At 46.2% G+C, this 21,473-nt stretch overlaps 1 protein-coding gene across 1 annotated transcript in view; it reads left to right on the top strand.

Moving 5' to 3' along the window:
* LOC121008725 (high choriolytic enzyme 2-like) overlaps positions 1-14,935 on the top strand; it is a 64,645-nt gene extending 49,710 nt beyond the window's left edge. The window contains exons 2-10 of the mRNA XM_040441420.1: positions 8,908-8,964; positions 10,035-10,085; positions 10,189-10,344; positions 11,241-11,358; positions 12,102-12,280; positions 12,376-12,460; positions 13,204-13,355; positions 14,455-14,564; positions 14,696-14,935. Of these exons, the coding sequence (XP_040297354.1) occupies positions 8,908-8,964; positions 10,035-10,085; positions 10,189-10,344; positions 11,241-11,358; positions 12,102-12,280; positions 12,376-12,460; positions 13,204-13,355; positions 14,455-14,564; positions 14,696-14,935 (1,148 nt within the window). The remainder of the gene's footprint in view (positions 1-8,907; positions 8,965-10,034; positions 10,086-10,188; positions 10,345-11,240; positions 11,359-12,101; positions 12,281-12,375; positions 12,461-13,203; positions 13,356-14,454; positions 14,565-14,695) is intronic.
* The last annotated feature ends 6,538 nt before the right edge of the window (positions 14,936-21,473 follow it).

Genomic DNA, 21,473 nt, shown 5'->3' with positions numbered 1-21,473 from the left:
GCCTATTGAAGTCTATGGCGGTTCGCCCGTTCGCAAACATTTGCGGAAATTCGCGTTTGCCGTTCGCAAACGGAAAACTTTATGTTCGCGACATCTCTACCTGTCATGTGCCCCCTCACATTATCCCTGTCATGTGCCCCCTCACATTATCCCTGTCATGTGCCCCCTCACATTATCCCTGTCATGTGCCCCCTCACATTATCCCTGTCATGTGCCCCCTCACATTATACCTGTCATGTGCCCCCTCACATTATACCTGTCATGTGCCCCCTCACATTATCCCCGTCATGTGCCCCCTCACATTATACCTGTCAAGTGCCCCCTCACATTATACCTGTCATGTGCCCCCTCACATTATACCTGTCAAGTGCCCCCTCACATTATACCTGTCATGTGCCCCTCACATTATACCTGTCATGTGCCCCCTCACATTATCCCCGTCATGTGCCCCCTCACATTATACCTGTCATGTGCCCCCTCACATTATACCTGTCATGTGCCCCCTCACATTATACCTGTCATGTGCCCCTCACATTATACCTGTCATGTGCCCCCTCACATTATACCTGTCAAGTGCCCCCTCACATTATACCTGTCATGTGACCCTCACATTATACCTGTCATGTGCCCCCTCACATTATACCTGTCATGTGCCCCCTCACATTATACCTGTCATGTGCCCCCTCACATTATACCTGTCATGTGCCCCCTCACATTATACCTGTCATGTGCCCCCTCACATTATACCGTCATGTGCCACCTCACATTATACCTGACATGTGCCCCCTCACGTTATACCGTCATGTGCCACCTCACATTATACCCGTCATGTGCCCCCTCACATTATACCTGTCATGTGCCCCCTCACATTATACCGTCATGTGCCACCTCACATTATACCTGACATGTGCCCCCTCACGTTATACCGTCATGTGCCACCTCACATTATACCTGACATGTGCCCCCTCACGTTATACCGTCATGTGCCACCTCACATTATACCCGTCATGTGCCCCCTCACATTATACCCGTCATGTAACCTATCACATTATGGCTGCCATGTGACCCATCATGTTATATCAGCCATGTGCCTCACACGCTCACAGACCATGGTGATACTATTATTCCATATAATATGCAAGACAGATGGAGGTATTATGCATGTGGTACTACAAGTTCCAGGCCGGACAGAGCTGTTTTTAATTTGTGTGCTTTTATTTTTCACATGTGATACGTCAGCCCACCAGTTTTCCTAGATAAAAACGCCTGTAAGCGCACGTTTCTTATTATGTCATGTGTCGTATCATGTATTCAGCCGTCAGTTCATCCGCTATATTTAGCCAATGCGTCCTATTCATGAGATGAATTCATTCTTTGTGAGATTGAAAAATAAAAAGACGTATTTGGGAATTTACTAAGCTACGAAAGAGGTTCCGCGAATAATATGACAGAAAGTTTGGATCGGTGCAGACAAGATGGCGGTGTTACCATACTTACCAACATTTCAGTTGGTAAAATCGCGGCACATAAGCCCTGCCCCCTTGGAATGCTCTGGACCTGCCAGGGAACGCCCAATTAGGGGGAATAATTTCTTTGTGGGGGCATTAATGGCAATGGGTGTCTATAGTTATGTTTTGGGTGGAGTTAGAGGCGTGGCCTAGTATGCGTTTTTCTAAAGTTGGGAGGTATGCATTATATTATATGTGAAGAGGGCAATATAGGGGGCATTATATGTGAAGAGACCACCACTAGGGGCATTATATGTGAAGAGACCACCACTAGGGGCATTATATGTGAAGAGGCCACCACTGGGGGGCATTATATGTGAAGAGGCCACCACTGGGGGGCATTATATGTGAAGAGGGCACTAATGGGGGGAATTAAATGTACAGAGGGCACTACTGGGGGCATTATATGTACATAGGGCACTACTGGGGCATTAGATGTACAGGGGGCACTACTGGGGGCATTATATGTACAGTGGGCACTACTGGGGGCATTATATGTACAGAGGGCACTACTGGGGGCATTATATGTACAGAGGGCACTACTGGAGGAATTATATGTACAGAGGGCACTACTGGGGGCATTATATGTACAGAGGGCACTACCGGGGGCATTATATGTACAGAGGGCACTACTGGGGGCATTATATGTACAGAGGGCACTACTGGGGGCATTATATGTACAGAGGGCACTACCGGGGGCATTATATGTACAGAGGGCACTACCGGGGGCATTATATGTACAGAGGGCACTACTGGGGGCATTATATGTACAGAGGGCACCACTGGGACATTATATGTACAGGGGGCACTACTGGGGGCATTATATGTACATAGGGCACTACTGGGGCATTAGATGTACAGGGGGCACTACTGGCAGCATTATATGTACAGAGGGCACTACTGGCAGCATTATATGTGAAGAGGGCACTACTGGGAGGCATTATATGTGAATAGGGCACTATTGAGGCATTATATGTACAGAGGGCACTACTGGGGGGCATTATATGTGAAGAGGGCACTAATTGGGGGAATTATATGTAAAGAGGGCACTACTGGGGCATTATATGTACAGAGGGCACTACTGGGGGCATTATATGTACAGATGTACAGTGGGCACTACTGGCAGCATTATATGTACAGAAGGCACTAATGGAGGGCATTATATGTACAGAGGGCACTACTGGGGGGCATTATATGTGAAGTGGGCACTAATTGGGGGAATTATATGTAAAGAGGGCACTACTGGGGCATTATATGTACAGAGCGCACTATTGGGGGCATTATATGTACACATGTACAGTGGGCACTACTGGCAGCATATGTACAGAGGGCACTACTGGAGGGCATTATATGTGAAGAGGCCACTACTGGGGGGCATTATATGTACATAGGGCACTACTGGGGGGCATTATTTGTGAAGAGGGCACTACTGGGGGCATTATATGTACAGAGGGCACTACTGGGGGCATTATATGTACAGAGGGCACCACTGGGACATTATATGTACAGGGGGCACTACTGGGGGCATTATATGTACATAGGGCACTACTGGGGCATTAGATGTACAGGGGGCACTACTGGCAGCATTATATGTACAGAGGGCACTACTGGCAGCATTATATGTGAAGAGGGCACTACTGGGAGGCATTATATGTGAATAGGGCACTATTGAGGCATTATATGTACAGAGGGCACTACTGGGGGGCATTATATGTGAAGAGGGCACTAATTGGGGGAATTATATGTAAAGAGGGCACTACTGGGGCATTATATGTACAGAGGGCACTACTGGGGGACATTATATGTACAGATGTACAGTGGGCACTACTGGCAGCATTATATGTACAGAAGGCACTAATGGAGGGCATTATATGTACAGAGGGCACTACTGGGGGGCATTATATGTGAAGTGGGCACTAATTGGGGGAATTATATGTAAAGAGGGCACTACTGGGGCATTATATGTACAGAGCGCACTATTGGGGGCATTATATGTACACATGTACAGTGGGCACTACTGGCAGCATATGTACAGAGGGCACTACTGGAGGGCATTATATGTGAAGAGGCCACTACTGGGGGGCATTATATGTACATAGGGCACTACTGGGGGGCATTATTTGTGAAGAGGGCACTACTGGGGGCATTATATGTACAGAGGGCACTACTAGCAGCATTATATGTACAGAGGGCACTAATGGTAGCATTATATGTGAAGAGGGCACCACATGCCCGAAGCTTTATTGATAAGACATAAACACACGGGGGGGGGGGGGGGGGGGGAGAAGGAGGGAAGGATACGTCCTACTGCGCATGCGTAAAAAGAGATATAAAACAGAAATGGATACATCATTGGATACAGTAACCTACCTCGTTAAGACATTGATACATAAATTGGGCCAATGCATCTTATAGCACATTCCTAAGACATAGAGAATAGAAAACAGTTGACGACATGAAGTCATTTTATAATGTAACCAGACACAATGGAGGAAGCAGACAAATTAGGTCAACACATGTATGTGTCGTCAATGGGAAGAGAGCCACTGCCAGACCCAGCATCCTTGGCGAATTAAAGGGTTGAAAGAAAATATTCAGTTTGCCCACCCTGCATTGTACAATTCCTCTATTATTCCTCCCAGAAATTTAGGAATGACTTGACAACTCAACGTTACCAGTTGGGGGTGTTTCCCTTCACCATCTGATACCGTCCGGTTAGCGCTGACAGTGTCAGACTACGCACACACCTCTATGCCAAGAAGAATGGTAATACCCAGCGGTCAACATAGTCGTACATTTCCAAGAGGAATAACAAAGGAATGACACAATGCAGAGTTCTAAGAAAAGGATGCTCCATAATTGTTATTTCTTTAAAACTATAAGTATTTACTAAAGCGGACCTGCCAGTAGTGGTTAGAGGCCCTCTTTAAGGGGTCTGTACAAGAGAGTACAGAATACAGAGGTAGCCCAGGCAGCTGCTTTAGGGTCTATACAGAAGAAGGGCCCCAGCTGATTTGTGCCATTCTCGCTCCATTGGATTTCAAGGATTTAAGTAACCGCAGATCAGATTGGCGTCAGTGTAGAAGTATAAAGACAAATAAGCAATGGGCCCTAATATACCTGTAGGTATGTGGGGTGGTGCAAGAGCAGGGCCATAATAATGTTTTGGTTTTTTTTTAATGTCATTTACCAATCAGCCTGAAAAATATGTTAACTTGACTGTATGGGTTATTCCAATTATGGGGATACCAAATACATATAGGTTACCTGTTTCTGTTTCGTGACGCTTAATAAAGTTTATTTAAAACTCTCATTTTTATTGCATTTTGTGCTTTTTACTTTAGGTACTCTGATCTATGAAATATCAAATGTTTATGTTAATACTGTGCTTGTTGCTTATCTCTACCAGCCGATCACTAGCTCTAGCATTGTTTTAGAGGATGATAGGTTTCTTTGAAGTTGCCCCTAATCTCAGCAGTTATACCCTCCAGCAACGCTAGCACCAGTGACAGCAGATAACTGCCGCATCCATCGTGATAGGGCACAGGTGGGCATTTTCTGCTCTGTCCTCAGATGCTGCCACTATGGCTGTGGTGTTTAACGACACTGAGCAGCACCTCGCCCATGGACGGCAGGGCAAGAGGACAATCATCCTGAAAGGGACTACAACCGCTCTGGTCAATCCGATATTAACTATACCCTGGAAGACTCTACCTCCTCATCTACCATGTGCCATTTATAAATCTCCTTATATGACATAGAAGACCCTCATTGTAGCACATTATTATCATTATTGTTAAAGGGGTTGCCCCTTTAAGACACAAGAATAGGGGTCCGTCCACCCCCCCCCCCGTTTCAGTGGAGAGGTGGTCATGCATGCACACTGCTGCTCCATTCAGCCCTATGGGACTGCCAGAGATAGCCGAGCGCTTGGACTATCTCCAGCAGTCCCATAGAGTTAAAGGGGTTAGGATACTGTAGGTCATCATTATCAAATTGGCGGGGGTCCGAGTCCCGACACCCCTGCCGATCAGCGGTTTCAGGGACTGCAACTCTCCCAGCAGCTTTCCAAGCACAGTGCCGTACAGTGTATAGCCGTTGTGCTTGGTATTGCTGTTGATCCCTATTCACTTGAATGGGACTGAGCTGCAACTAGGTCATGTGACCAATGTACAGTGACGTCACACGGCCTAGGAAGAGGCCGCAGCGCTCACAGAGGCTCCCGGGTCGTCGGGTCTGATGTTGATGACCTATGCTGAGGATAGGTGATCAATATAAATTTACGAATAACCCCTTCAAATGGAGCAGCAGTGCGCATTCAGTCTACTGCTCCATTCAAACTGGGAGTATGGACCCTGTTCTCATCATCGGCAGGGGCCCCAGCAGTCAGAGCCCCTCTGGTTAGATGGGGCAAACCCTTTAAAGGAACACTCCAAACAGAACTAATACACTTGTTACGCCTAGTATTGTCAGAGGGGGTGGAGCCTGACACAGGAATTAACAACTTTATGCTCCGCCCCCTACGTTTCCGCACATGGCATAGCACTGTACACCAGTTTTGCATGGTGTGGTCCTTTAAGTTGTTATAACCATTATGGCTGTGCTTAATTTATTATATATTAAGCTCACATTTATATATGTATAAATGTAACCTGACAAGATGAAAACAAAAGGAAAACAAAATGGCAGACAAATTACTTCAACACATGTATGTGTCGTCAATGGGTAGAGAGGAGAAAGCCACTGCTAGATACGGTGGCTGCTTATCTTGGTGGACCACTCTGGTGGTAGGTTATAGGGGGCCTCTTGACTCTTCCCAGATGGCAAATGTTGGGGGTGGTAAGACCTGGAAACAATCTAGGCCTGGATCTAATGACATAAGGTCCTCTTCTCCTTTCTGTCAGATGCAGATTTGTCCCTGGGACCTTGTGTGACCACAAATCACCAAATACACCAATATTTACATCCTTCCAGGCCCAAATGGAGCAGGAACGGCCATGTATCTGTGGATAAGCATTCACACGTTCTCCATGACAACATTCTGACTGAAGTGAAGGGGCCATCTTTCCAATAGCATGTGCAGCTTCAGGCTTTGGGCCTTCAACTTTAAGTGATCATAGAAATGAAAACATTATTTTTTTACATTATTAATATGCCTTAAAGAGCTTTTGGTTCCCTTTAACATAAGTATTCTGATTCCCCTCATCTGATAAACTATACTTGGAACTTCAAGCTTCGGTCTTGGGCTCACATCTGCTAAAAGTTGAGGGTGTAGAAAATCTGGAGATAAATTAAGGCCTCATGAGTGCAGCTATAGTAGACTGACCAAAGGCCCCCATAGATGCCAGCATTCAGGCTTCGCTTCAAGTAAGGTGCCCATACAACGTCTATAGCTGTTGGCTGACATTTTTTCCACCAATCCTTCTTTCCCCTGATATCTGCCATGAGGGACAGGTTGGCAGACCCCAAGATAGTCAGCTGGTCCCACTAAAATCCTGGATTTGGCCTCACTTTATTCACATGTTTGGACACCTCAATGCATCGCCTTTGTAAATAAAGGTAATGACCTCAAGCTCTTGCTGTGAAGATCAAATTAGTTGCTATTGTCCTCAGAACAAAGGACTGATATCCCTGATACAATGGCAGAGCCCAGAGCCTCCTGTAGAAATATCTAATTATGCATTGAGTAGATAAAGGGTTGATCCCAAAAACAAAAGACGTTGGCATGGTCCATTGTTACTGTAGATAAGCATCCAAGTGGAGACATGGGTGTGTTCATCGGGTATATAAGGACTAAGACAAGGCCAAGTCAACTTGTGCACCTATAGTCACTGAAGAACCTGTGTAGACATCTCAAGAGCTTCACCATCAAGACAATGAAGAGTCTACTGCTGGCTGCCCTATGCTGTGCGTGTTTTGCATTTCCCACCCCAGTAAGTATTTTTTGGAAAATTAAGTATTATTTTTACATCAATTGTCCTCATGTTTGAGAAAATTTGAGGAAGTAGGTGATCTCTCTAGAAGACCCAAGAATCCGTTGCCCAATGGGGCTGACCATAACTGGGAAGAGTATGCATTGGGTGGACTTGCTGGTGCATAGTGTAGATTCTTTTTGTATAAATCATTGGATCTAAAGTTGCCAATACACAAGTCCACCTGGAGTCCTCCGCTGGACAGCATGAAACCAGTGACAGGTCCCCTTAAAGGGGTTGTCCAGCCGTAGAAAAACATGGCTGCTGTCTCCCACAAACAAAGCCACAGCTGTCCACAGGTTGTGTGTGTGATATAGCGGCTCAGCCTCACCCACTACAATAAAGGTAAGCTGCAATACCAATCACAACCCATGGACAGGTGTGGCGCTTTTTGTGGGGGGGGGGGGGGAAGTTAACTCAGTTTTCTAATCCTGGACAACCCCTTTAAGCAGGTCATGGATTTGAGATTTCAGCTGGCCCACTGATTATTATGGAATCTGTAAAAGATCTCATGCTGGCGTGATCTTTCTCATTAGGAGAAACATAAATTGGACAGGATAGTTCTTTATCTGTCTGACCCTTTGTTTTCCACGTGATAAGCATCATCAAATGTATCTGGCGGCCACTTATCTCCTATGTTTCCCAGTAATAACATGTCTGGTCACAGCTATATTATGTCTATAGGGACTGCCTACAACGCCCCTCAGGGGAAACAGGGATGGTACAGTATAGTAAGATTCCCATTCACATGGATGTATAGGATTGTGTGGTTTTTACTAGTTCTCTCGAAGATAAGCGGCATCATTCAGACGTTTGTGGTGGCCACTGATCTCCCTTCATACAGAGGACATGCCCATTCACAGCTATCTATTGGCTACAGGGGCTGCTTGAAAAAGTAGGGTATAGTTTATTTTTGTATCTGTCCTCTCTGAGATAAGCGGCATTAGACATGGCCAACAGCCGCTGATCTCCCTCCTTAGAAACAACATACCTATTCGCATCTTCATTTATGTCTATGGCTTGACTAATGAACTGGTATTTTTCGTGTATTGACAGATATTGCCTCAAAGGAAGAGAAGAGGCACAGAGGACGCCCCTATAAATGGTGAATGGATTGTGACTTTCTTTACATTTATGTTCTTATACAATATGGCAGCTGCTCTACCTTTCACCATGTTTGTCTAATCTGCCTGGCTATGGAGGTAGAGGCCTCCTTTAGTTCAGTCTATATGTGGCTATTACCTAGTATTTGGTAATTTAGCTGCTTTGTTAGCAATTAGTTTTGGATGCACTGACTACCTGTAGAGCTTGTGGTGTGGGGGGCGGAACCTTGTAAGTAGCAGTGCTGCAGTATTAAGCATAGGGGAGGGACAAGGAACCAAAGCTTCTGATTAAATACTCATTACTCTTTATCTGTGGATTTGCAGACAGCAGACAGCCAGAAGCAAATAATCCAGCAGAAGAATCCAGCGGTGACGGTGACGGTAAGTTATGCGTTTCAAACTTGTATTAGCGACTTATAGGGCCTAAGAAGGCAAAGCTGCCCAGACTTCCCGACTGAGCTCAATATATTAAAATTAGAATAATAAAAAAATGTGAAAATTCAAAATGTAAATATATATATATTTTTTGAAAGTTTAAATTAAATTTGTTTACATGTGTCTGCATGACATGAAGTAGTCGGCCCCCACAGTACACGGAGCGCAGTGTCAGGAGGCCTCAGATGGAGAACAATGAGGCCTCTCTGACATCTCCCGTATATTTAGCACATCCTGAGCAATAATTGATTTCTAGATAATGATCTGATTATATAAAATGTCAATGAAAGTCGCGCATTATTACACAATGGCGGGATGCACTGCGGATGACGGGCTGATAGTCTGCCCCGAGAGGTGTAGAGTAAAACTTATTGTGACATGCCAGCGGAGTGCCCCCAAAAACACTGACAGCAGAATGCTCCCCACAAATACTGTCAGCAGAATGCTCCCCACAAACACTGTCAGCAGAATGCTCCCCACCAACACTGCCAGCAGAATGCTCCCCACAAATACTGTCAGCAGAATGCTCCCCACCAACACTGTCAGCAGAATGCTCCCCACAAATACTGTCAGCAGAATGCTCCCCACCAACACTGACAGAAGAATGCTTCCCACAATCATTGTCAGCAGAATGCTCCCCACAAACACTGTCAGCAGAATGCTCCCCACAAATACTGTCAGCAGAATGCTCCCCACAAATGCCTACAGCAGAATGCTCCCCACAAATACCTACAGCAGAATGCTCCCCACAAATACTGTCAGCAGAATGCTCCCCCCAAATACTAACAGCAGAATGTTCCCCATAAACATTGACAGCAGAATACTCCCTACAAACACTATCAGCAATCTGCGCCTCACAAGCACTGCCAGCAGAATGCTCCCCACAAACACTGCCAGCAGAATGCTCCCCACAAACACTGTCAGCAGAATGCTCCCTACAAACACTTTCAGCAGAATGCTCCCCACAAACAGTGCTGTCATTTCCTAAAAGTTTATCACTTGTTTTCTGCTTACAGATACCGGGATGATTCCTGGCTGGTTTGACAGAATTTCTGCCGTCAACAATGGTAAGGGTTAGCGGGTGTCACTCCGATTTCTTGTAACTTTTTGATACCATTAGTGATAACGCTCCATCATTCCCCTCTACTCACCCCGTTTTTTCCCCACCAGCCTCCTTTATCAATGGATCATTTGTAATCCGACATTTGGACATTGCTTTTGGCATTGGAAGAAGTTCTACACCACTCTGTCAGTACAATGCTTGCTTGTGGCCGGCTTCTCCAGATGGATTCGTGTACATCCCTTACACCATATCCAGTGATTTCGGTAATGAGTGCATCAACGCCTATCTGTTTCAAGAAAGTGTCCTAATGGGGGTCATAGGAGTTATCAGTGATCCCTGACACTTTCTGACCTGTACAAGCTCCCGTTGTTTGAAATAAAAAGCTCTGCTGGTATTTCTGCAGAGATAAGCGGTGTCATACGTGTCCCCAGCCCGCTGAACAGCTTTCTTAAGTCTTTGGGCTTTTTTTATATTTAACATTGTAACAGTGATCCGCCCCCGCTTAGCCCAAGTTTTACCCTGCTACGCCCACGCTTAAGCAGGAGCACACTGCTAATTGAAAATGCACAAAGAAATAGAAGTAGCTGTCAAAAGAAAAATGCATCCTCAATTTATACCCCCAAACCTCTTGCGTTCAACTATGTTCATTCCCTGGCCACTTATAGGGCCACAGCGTAGTATACTGCCATATGGCAGCTCTACCCCAGCGGAAATTGACCCCGAAGTGCGGATTCCAAATTGGAAGTATGTCAATTTTGCCTGTGCTTGGGTACCGTACTTTACCTTTTTGCTTTGCGGCAAATCTACCGGTAATTCGAAATCCACATGTGGATTTTGCAGTGAATTTTCTGCTGCATGTGGATTTTCGGATTACCGATTTTCTACGCGGATTTTGGCATATTTTGGGCAGAATCCGCTCCAATTGTTTTCAATAGGAAATCCGTGCTGTAAAAAAAAAAGCCCATGTATGTTCATTCTTGGATGATGGGAATTCCCATTGAAATCAATGGAAGGGCTGTAAAAAGCATAAAAATTCTCCCCCCAAAAAAAAACAACAATTTAAACAGAAAGCCGCATGGAAAACAACGCAAAAAACACCTCCACTTAGAGGAAAGCAGCTTCTAGGTGACGTACAATGTAATTATGCTCTTTTCCTCAGGCACCTATGAAACAGCCGTAATTACAGCCGCCCTAAATGACATTGGGGACACCACCTGCATACACTTCAGACCTCGGACATCAGAGACTGACTACGTCACCTTTACATCTCTTGGCGGGTACGTACAAATATAAGTAGGTCATTCCAGTCATTATTATTCTATAATAATCAGGACACAGTATAGACTAGGTAATATTCTTAAAGGGGTCATAAAGCTGATTGTAAGGTTATCCCATCGATCATCTGTAATCTGTGGGGAACCTGCTAGTAAACATTCAGTTTCCCTGCAGCACCCCCACAGGGGTAATGAAGCATTGAACAGTTTCCATTGAAATCAAGTTGCTATCATTTTTTAATGCATGGATATCTGAGGTCCTCCAGTGGCCCTCTTCTCATTTTTGGATAATAGATGAGGGTCCTCAGTGATGGAGTCCACTTCTTGGGCCAAAAATCAGTTTTCTAATGACTCCTATGATATGTGAAAACCTGGCAGCTGGGAACTCCAGTGGGAGCTATGTACGCTCCTGTCATGGTAGTGGTCCTCACTGTTGGACCAATGTGACTCTCACAACGTGTCTACTTGACTGGCTGATGGGTTTACAGTTGGTGGTTAAGGTTCAGGGTTGTCATTAGGCACGGACATGACAGATGTAGTGAACCACCATGCTTTGGAGATACGTACCTTGATCTTGGTTTGTACAAGAACATAAGATGGATAGCATGGCATGGCCGCCTTATAAAGCCAACACCTTGGCTGGTGGCATCCCAGGGCTCAAGCATTAGACTGGTCCCTACCACTTTTATGTTCCTAACCAATTTTCCTCTTCCAATCTATGCTATCGTTGTCTTCTTCTTCTGTAGGTGCTGGTCTTCAGTGGGTCGCATAGGTGGTCAGCAGTTCATCTCCCTACAGAGACCAGATTGTGTCTGGTCAGGCGTTGTCACTCATGAAGTTCTGCATGCTCTAGGTCTTCAACATGAACATGTGAGAAATGACAGAAATGATTATGTACAGGTTCAGTGGAAAAACATTCAAGCGGGTATGTTACTTGTCACATGACTGGATCGTGAAATGCATTTCATCTCCCTTATATAATCTACGTGAAAGTTGAGTAACCTAACAATCTCATTACAGAAAATATGGGTAATTTTTATATTGCTGAAAGCTATAACCAAGAACTTTCCCTCTATGACTACGGCTCCATCATGCACTATTCACAGTGAGTCTGTGTATCATCTGTATCCATGTGTTTGTTGTTGGCTGCCTGCGTTCTGCAATGTAAAGATATATGGGACTTCTCCAGACATCTATCATTGGTGGAGATATATATCTCTATACCCATTAGACAGGTTCAGCCAACTTGCATCTAATGTGAATGGCCTATCCTCAGCACCTAGGCTATCCATATGTGATCGCTGGAGGTCCAACACCCCGAACCACCACCGATGAGCTGTTCCTAAGTTGCTCTGGCAGCAGAGCTACACGGCTTTATCCACTGTGCGGTGGACAGAGCTGGTTTTTGGAGCACTGCACAATGGATGGAGCTGTGTCGTTCCGGCACTGGAACTACTCGAGAACAGCTAATCGGTTTGCGGTGTCGGGAGTCAGACACCCACCAATCAGATATTGATAACCTATCCTGAGGATAGGCCATCAGTAGTTAAATCTTCAACAGCCCCTTCAGGGTTTGGTATGTAGGTAAAAGCTTGCAGGGTGCCCCCTTTACAATAGCAGCATGGTGGTTAGCACTGTTGCTTTGCAGCGTAGGGTCCTGGGTTTGCATCTGACCAAGGACCACATCTGTATGGCGCTTAAATGTCCTCCCCGAGGCTGTGTGGTCCTGTTCCTTCCACATGAGTTTCCTATGATATTGACTCGACTGTGTGCTTGAGATGTGACTTATGCGGATTGGGTCCAGAGCTGTCGATCAGGTTATGCTCACATATTCATCTTCTCATCCAGAACGGCCTTTTCCATCAATGGTGTTCTGCCGACCCTGATCGCTATACCCAACAGCACTATCCAGCTAGGACGAGATTTCTCCATGAGTGACCTGGACATCGTAAAGCTTAACACCCTATACAAGTGCAATAAACCTACGATCAGATCTCCAGGTAAAGACTGAGCGGTCCCTAAACCTGATCTTCTGGGGGGAACAGGGGTGTTTCATTACATAAACAGGTAGCTATAGTCAGGGGTAAACCACCAATGAGGCCAGGTGAGGCGGGTGCCTCAGGCGGCAAGACCTAGAGACAAGTGGGGGCAGTGGCAATGCTGTGGGAATATCTCTCTATATTCAACTGTATCGGGGTTGGGCTCCGATTCAATGGCTATAGGTATAGGTCTGCAGAGAGTGGCGAGACAATGTTATTTTGACCCTTTTAGGTAAAGAGGGGGGGTTAAGGGTTGGGCTTTTAGAGGTTTTCTGGATTATCATATTGATGATCTCATCAATATGAGATCAGTGGGGGTCCGACTACCAGGACCCCCGCTGATCAGCTTCAGTGAGTGCCGCGCCTCCTCACTGTGTACCAAGCACAGTCCATTTGATAGTGGTCGTGCTTGTCATTTGAATGGGACTGAGCTGCGCCTAGGCCACGTGACCAATTAATGTGACGTCACTGGCATAGTAAGAGGTCTAAGCGCTTACCGCTCTCCGCGGCCTCTTCATTCAGCTGATCGGCAGGGGTCAAATTTTTTGAACCCCCACCGATCTCATATTGACTCTACTGAGGATAGGTCATCAATATGCAACTTACCCCCGCCCTGTTATTCACAACACATGGCCGAGCATGTATATTCATGAGTGGATCAGGAGAGATAGCTGTTGGCTGAACGAGTGTTTAACCAACAGTTATCTTTACTCGTAGAGGACATCTTGGACGTCCAGTCTGTGAGTGGAATCTTGGCCAAAAAAGATAATAAATATAATTCACTAACTTATCTGTGTTTTTTTTTTCTTCTGGCACAATTTATCACCACACCAGGAGCTCCCATCAGATCCCCCACACAACCCCCTAGCACCACCACCAGCACTACTACCACAACCACCAGGTCCACCAAGACTACGACCAAAAAACCAACCACAACGAGAACTACTGCCACCACCACTACCAAAATGTCCACATTTACCGGTAAGAAGACCATTCCCTTTCAATAATTTCCGTCCATAAGTGTCATCCTGGGTTTATAAGGTATTATTATATCTTACAGGGTGTGGAGGGAACCTGACTGGATCTTCAGGATCTTTTGCAACTCCAAATTTTCCAAACAATTACCCCAATAACGCACTCTGTCACTGGAATATTACCGCCAACATACAGGTAATGACATGGCTTGTATTCCCCACATCGAAGGATGGGAACCTCACTGCTCCCTTTCGTCATTGGGGGTCAAGTGGTCATAATTGTCAGAAATGTCAACCAAAATTTTTGCTTCTATCTCCTTGTTCCAGTTCATCGTCACCTTCACAGACATTGACATCGAGGGCGACGGTAAAATATGTCCATTCGACAAGCTGACGATTTATAATGGATGGGATTTCAATACCTTGTATCAGATGAACGACCTCTGCGGGAAGAAGCTCCCCTCAAACATCACTTCCTATACAAGGTCAATGCAGTTTGTCTTCACCAGTGACTCAAGTGTTGCCAGGAAAGGATTTCGGGTGGTCTACCAAACAGTTCAGAATTAGCTCCGACCTTCTGAGGATCAGTTAATGGTAGGTCCTTCAGTAGCTTGATGTGTCTAATGGGTCATATGGTATTGTGGCTCTGCGCCATTGAATAGGACTGAGCTGCAATACTGCACACAGCCTGTGGACAGGTGTGGCGCCATGTTTTTCTAGTCCTGGACAATCTCTTTAAGCTACAGGTTGTCTTTCTTTAGGATCCTGAAGACAGACAGCCTCTTCCACTTACATAGGAAGATGGGGCTTCAATCCTTTCCCTGTTTCATGCCACCATCTTCCACCGTCCCTGTCAGAAGAGAATGGCAACTGACACTTGCCAACTACCTATTAGGATGGTCCAAAGGGATATGGTGCCCCCCTCTACCCATAGAAGCTCATAACAGCTTCTATTGTGATCAATGGTAACTAACAAATGATCGTTTCTGCTGGTTGCAGCAGCCGGACCCCTGGTGATCAGCCTGATGTTGGGGCAGCAGCTGCCTACTGGGTGGACTACCCCTTTAAGTAAACCACATTTCACACCGTTAACTTCCTGTATTTCCCTTTCTTGCAGTGTAGTCTTTAAAATGGAAGATTCATCAACCTTGTAAAATTCCCGCATCACTCCGAACCCATCATGAGAAGCTGAACTTGATTCTGCCATTGTGAATTTCATGCATTTGTCATGTTTTTCTGTGCATTGTAGCTATCATTCATGTTTCTTTGTCTATATAGAAAATATATTATTTGTATGTATCCCTTGTATTAAGTTATTTTTTTACTGAATCAATATGTGGCAGAGGGGCTAATGTGTCCTGTGACCACTGCTACCTCTACATCCCCTGTCATTATCCCTATCATGAGCCCCCTTACATTATCCCCGTCATGTGCCCCCTCACATTATCCCTGTCATGTGCCCCCTCACATTATACCTGACATGTGCCCCCTCACATTATACCTGACATGTGCCCCCTCACATTATACCTGTCATGTGCCCCCTCACATTATACCTGTCCATGTGCCCCCTCACATTATACCTGTCATGTGCCCCCTCACATTATACCTGTCGTGTGCCCCCTCACATTATACCTGTCGTGTGCTCCTTTACATTATCCCTGTCATGTGCCCCCTCACATTATCCCTGTCATGTGCCCCTCACATTATCCCCGTCATGTGCCCCCTCACATTATACCTGTCATGTGCCCCCTCACATTATCCCTGTCATGTGCCCCCTCACATTATACCTGACATGTGCCCCCTCACATTATACCTGACATGTGCCCCCTCACATTATACCTGACATGTGCCCCTTCACATTATACCTGACATGTGCCCCCTCACATTATCCCTGTCATGTGCCCCCTCACATTATCCCTGTCATGTGCCCCCTCACATTATCCCTGTCATGTGCCCCCTCACATTATACCTGACATGTGCCCCCTCACATTATACCTGTCATGTACCCCCTCACGTTATAACTGACATGTGCCCCCTCACATTATCCCTGTCATGTGTCCTCTCACATTTTGGCCTCATGCACACGACAGTATTTTTTCACGGTCCGCAAAACGGGGTTCCGTTGGTCCGTGATCCGTGACCGTTTTTTCGTCCGCGGGTCTTCCTTGATTTTTGGAGGATCCACGGACATGAAAAAAAAGTTGTTTTGGTGTCTGCCTGGCCGTGCGGAGCCAAATGGATCCGTCCTGACTTACAATACAAGTCAATGTGGACGATCCGTTTGACGTTGACACAATATGGTGCAATTGCAAACGGATTCGTCCCCCATTGACTTTCAATGTAAAGTCAGGAGTTAATATACCATAGGATCGGAGTTTTCTCCAATCCGATGGTATATTTTAACTTGAAGCGTCCCCATCACCATGGGAACGCCTCTATGTTAGAATATACCATCGGATTTGAGTTAGATTGTGAAACTCAGATCCGACAGTATATTCTAACACAGAGGCGTTCCCATAGTGATGGGGACGCTTCAAGTTAGAATATCCTACGAACTGTGTACATGACTGCTGCCTGGCAGCACCCGATCTCTTACAGGGGGCTGTGATCTGCACAATTAACTGTGCGTATCATAGCCCCCTGTAAGAGATCAGGTGCTGCCAGGCAGGAGGGGGCAGACCCCCCCTCCCTCCCCTGTATTACATTTATTGGTGGCCAGTGCGGCCTCACCTCTCCCCCCCCCCTAGTTAAAATCACGTTCCGAATCCCCCATCATTGGTGGCCAGTGTGGCCTCACATCTCCCCCCCCCCCCCCTTAGTTAAAATCACGTTCCCCCATCATTGGTGGCAGTGGAGAGTTCCGATCGGAGTCCCAGTTTAATTCGCTGGGGCTCCGATCGGTAACTATGGCAACAAGGACGCTACTGCAGTCCTGGTTGCCATGGTTACTTAGCAATTTTTTTAGAAGCATTATACTTACCTGCGAGCTGCGATGTCTGTGACCGACCGGGCGCTCTTCCTACTGGTAAGTGAAAGGTCTGTGCGGCGCATTGCTTACCAGTAGGATGAGCGCCGGCCGGTCACAGACATCGCAGCTCGCAGGTAAGTATAATGCTTCTAAAAATTGCTAAGTAACCATGGCAACCAGGACTGCAGTAGCGTCCTGGTTGCCATGGTTACCGATCGGAGCCCCAGCGATTAAACTGGGACTCCGATCGGAACTCTCCACTGCCACCAATGATGGGGGAACGTGATTTTAACTAAGGAAGAGGGGAGATGTGAGGCCGCACTGGCCACCAATGATGGGGGATTCGGAACGTGATTTTAACTGGGGGGGGGGAGGAGAGAGGGGAGGCCGCACTGGCCACCAATGAATATAATATTGGGGAGGAAGGGGGGTCTGCCCCCTCCTGCCTGGCAGCACCTGATCTCTTACAGGGGGCTATGATACGCACAATTAACCCTTTAGGTGCGGCACCTCAGGGGTTAATTGTGCGGATCACAGCCCCCTGTAAAAAATCGGGTGCTGCCAGGCAGCAGGGGGCAGTCATGTACACAGTTCTCAGTATATTCTAACTTGAAGCGTCCCCATCACTATGGGAACGCCTCTGTGTTAGAATATATCTGAAAAAGCTTTTATGCAGACGGATCTGCGATCCGTCTGTGTGAAAGTTGCCAACGCCCACGGATCACGGACGCGGATGCCAATCTTGTGTGCATCCGTGTTTTTTCACGGACCTATTGACTTGAATGGGTACGTGAACCGTTGTCCGTCAAAAAAATAGGACAGGTCATATTTTTTTGATGGACAGGAAACACGGATCACGGATGCGGCTGAACAACGGTGCATTTTCCGAGTTTTCAACTGACCTATTGAAAGTCAATGGGTCCGCAGAAAATCACGGAAAACGGAACAACGGCCATGGATGCACACAACGGTCGTGTGCATGAGGCCTTAACCTGACATGTGCCCCCTCACATTATACCTGTCATGTGTCCTCTCACATCATACCTGTCATGTGCCCCCTCACATCATACCTGTCATGTGCCCCCTCACATTATACCTGACATGTACCCCTCACATTATCCCTGACATGTGCCCCCTCACATTATACCTGTCTCTGAAAATCAGTGACAGTTCCGGCAAATTCGGGACAGTTGGCAAGTTTGTGTTACCCATGGCAACCAATAAGATGGCTGCATTCAAGTCTTATCCGGACCTGGCAAAATGAAAGCTAATGTCTGATTGGTTACTAGGGGCAGCAATTGGATTTGGATCCTGAAACAATGCATCTGGTTGCGCCATGTTTTGTGGATGGGGGGCCTGTCAGTCACAGCGGGGTGACATGCTTGTCAATTGTGACAGTGGCATCTGAGGCAGCTTTCTCCGTTGGTTATATGTAAAAGTCTGGGTCTCTGAAGAAACCAGGGCTTTTTCGGCTGTAGTTCCTAAGGAGCCATGCAGGCATCTGTGCTGGTTCCCGTTAGCCTCATAGGCTGAATGCAACAAGGCTTGAGGGCTGTGAGGCCTCGCGACCTCTTCTGCCGGGTCACAGGCAGCGTGATGACGTCATCATGCCACCTGAGACCCAGCGCAGAAGGTTGCAATTATATCAATGCGAGCGCCTGCGCCGTGACATGGGGAACTAGGGCCATAGGGTGGAAGAGGCCTGCATCGCAGAGTGTGATTTTATTTATTAACTGCCCTCTGTATATATATTAATGACCGGGACCTAAATGGCTATAGTCATGGTGGAGCGGTATTATTTGGCTTTTATATAGCGGTATACTATGGGGTGTGGTTATTTAAAAAGAGTAGGATCCATAGGTTAGGGGGCGCAATACTTGGCTTGCCCTGGGTCCTGGCAACCCACGCTACACCACTGCATAGGATATCCATCTGATGGGGGACGGGGACGGGGGCGTGGATCTTGCTGGGAGCCTAATTATAGAAAATCCCAGTATGTACATATTATAACAACTGACGCAGTCAGCTCCCTGGTTTCAGTGGCATGTAGATAACTTTCCCGAAAAGTCTTTGTAGTGGAGGAGACATGGACACAGCTATTTGTATGGAGATTTATGCGGATCGGCTGCAGCTCATTGTTATTTACTGTACACAATGAGAAGAAAGGGCGGTGTGTAAAAAGTACAAATGTAAAGTAGCACAACTAAAGCCAAGCATTCATGATCATCAGATCGCTCTCCAGACTCCCCAATACATATATACGGTCGGTTTGGCCGAGCATGTGTTAGCACTGAAACGTCAGAGCAATTTCTCAATGAACTCCCAGGTTATGTATATTACAGACGGAGAACTAAGGAGGCGGCTCCAAGTTCTGAAGTTTATCGGAAAATCAGGAGAATCTATAGACAGTTCTCATCAGGATACGTCCTACTGCGCATGCGTAGAAAAGAGATATAGAGCAGAAATGGATACATCATTGGATACAGTAACCTACCTCGTTAAGACATTGATACATAAATTGGGCCAATGCATCTTATAGCACATTCCTAAGACATAGAGAATAGAAAACAGTTGACGACATGAAGTCATTTTATAATGTAACCAGACACAATGGAGGAAGCAGACAAATTAGGTCAACGCATGTATGTGTCGTCAATGGGAAGAGAGAAGAGCGCCACTGCCAGACCCAGCATCCTTGGCAAATTAAAGGGTTGAAATAAAATATTCCGTCCCTGCATTGTACAATTCCTCTATTATTCCTCCCATAAATTTAGGAATGACTTGACAACTCAACGTTACCAGTTGGGGGTGTTTCCCTTCACCATCTGATACCGTCCGGTTAGCGCTGACAGTGTCAGACTACGCACACACCTCTATGCCAAGAAGAATGGTAATACCCAGCGGTCAACATAGTCGTACATTTCCAAGAGGAATAACAAAGGAATGACACAATGCAGAGTTCTAAGAAAAGGATGCTCCATAATTGTTATTTCTTTAAAACTGTAAGTATTTACTAAAGCGGACCTGCCAGTAGTGGTTAGAGGCCCTCTTTAAGGGGTCTGTACAAGAGAGTACAGAATACAGAGGTAGCCCAGGCAGCTGCTTTAGGGTCTATACAGAAGAAGGGCCCCAGCTGATTTGTGCCATTCTCGCTCCATTGGGTTGCAAGGATTTAAGTAACCGCAGATCAGATTGGCGTCAGTGAAGAAGTATAAAGACAAATAAGCAATGGTCCCTAATATACCTGTAGGTATGTGGGGTGGTGCAAGAGCAGGGCCATAATAATGTTTGTTTTTTTTTACGTCATTTACCAATCAGCCCGAAAAATATGTTAACTTGACTGTATGGGTTATTCCAATTATGGGGATACCAAATACATATAGGTTACGTGTTTCTGTTTTGTGACGCTTAATAAAGTTTATTTAAAACTCTCATTTTTATTGCATTTTGTGCTTTTACTTTAGGTACTTTGATCTATGAAATATCAAATGTTTATGTTTATACTGTGCTTGTTGCTTATCTCTACCAGCCGATCACTATCTCTAGCATTGTTTTAGAGGATGATAGGTTTCTTTGAAGTTGCCCCTAATCTCAGCAGTTATACCCTCCAGCAACGCTAGCACCAGTGATAGCAGATAACTGCCGCATCTATCGTGATAGGGCACAGGTGGGCATTTTCTGCTCTGTCCTCAGAATAGGGGTCCGTCCACCCCCCGTTTCAGTGGAGAGGTGGTCATGCATGCACACTGCTGCTCCATTCAGCCCTATGGGACTGCCAGAGATAGCCGAGCGCTTGGACTATCTCCAGCAGTCCCATAGAGTTAAAGGGGTTAGGATACTGTAGGTCATCATTATCAAATTGGCGGGGGTCCGAGTCCCGACACCCCTGCCGATCAGCGGTTTCAGGGACTGCAACTCTCCCAGCAGCTTTCCAAGCACAGTGCCGTACAGTGTATAGCGGTTGTGCTTGGTATTGCTGTTGATCCCCATTCACTTGAATGGGACTGAGCTGCAACTAGGTCATGTGACCAATGTACAGTGACATCACACGGCCTAGGAAGAGGCCGCAGCGCTCACAGAGGCTCCCGGGTCGTCGGATCTGATGTTGATGACCTATGCTGAGGATAGAGAGTGGGC

The sequence above is a fragment of the Bufo bufo genome, chromosome 7, assembly GCF_905171765.1.
Source record: "Bufo bufo chromosome 7, aBufBuf1.1, whole genome shotgun sequence".
Taxonomy (NCBI): domain Eukaryota; kingdom Metazoa; phylum Chordata; class Amphibia; order Anura; family Bufonidae; genus Bufo; species Bufo bufo.
The sequence above is the reverse complement of the archived record's forward strand: the minus strand, read 5'-3'. Positions and strand labels throughout refer to the sequence as shown.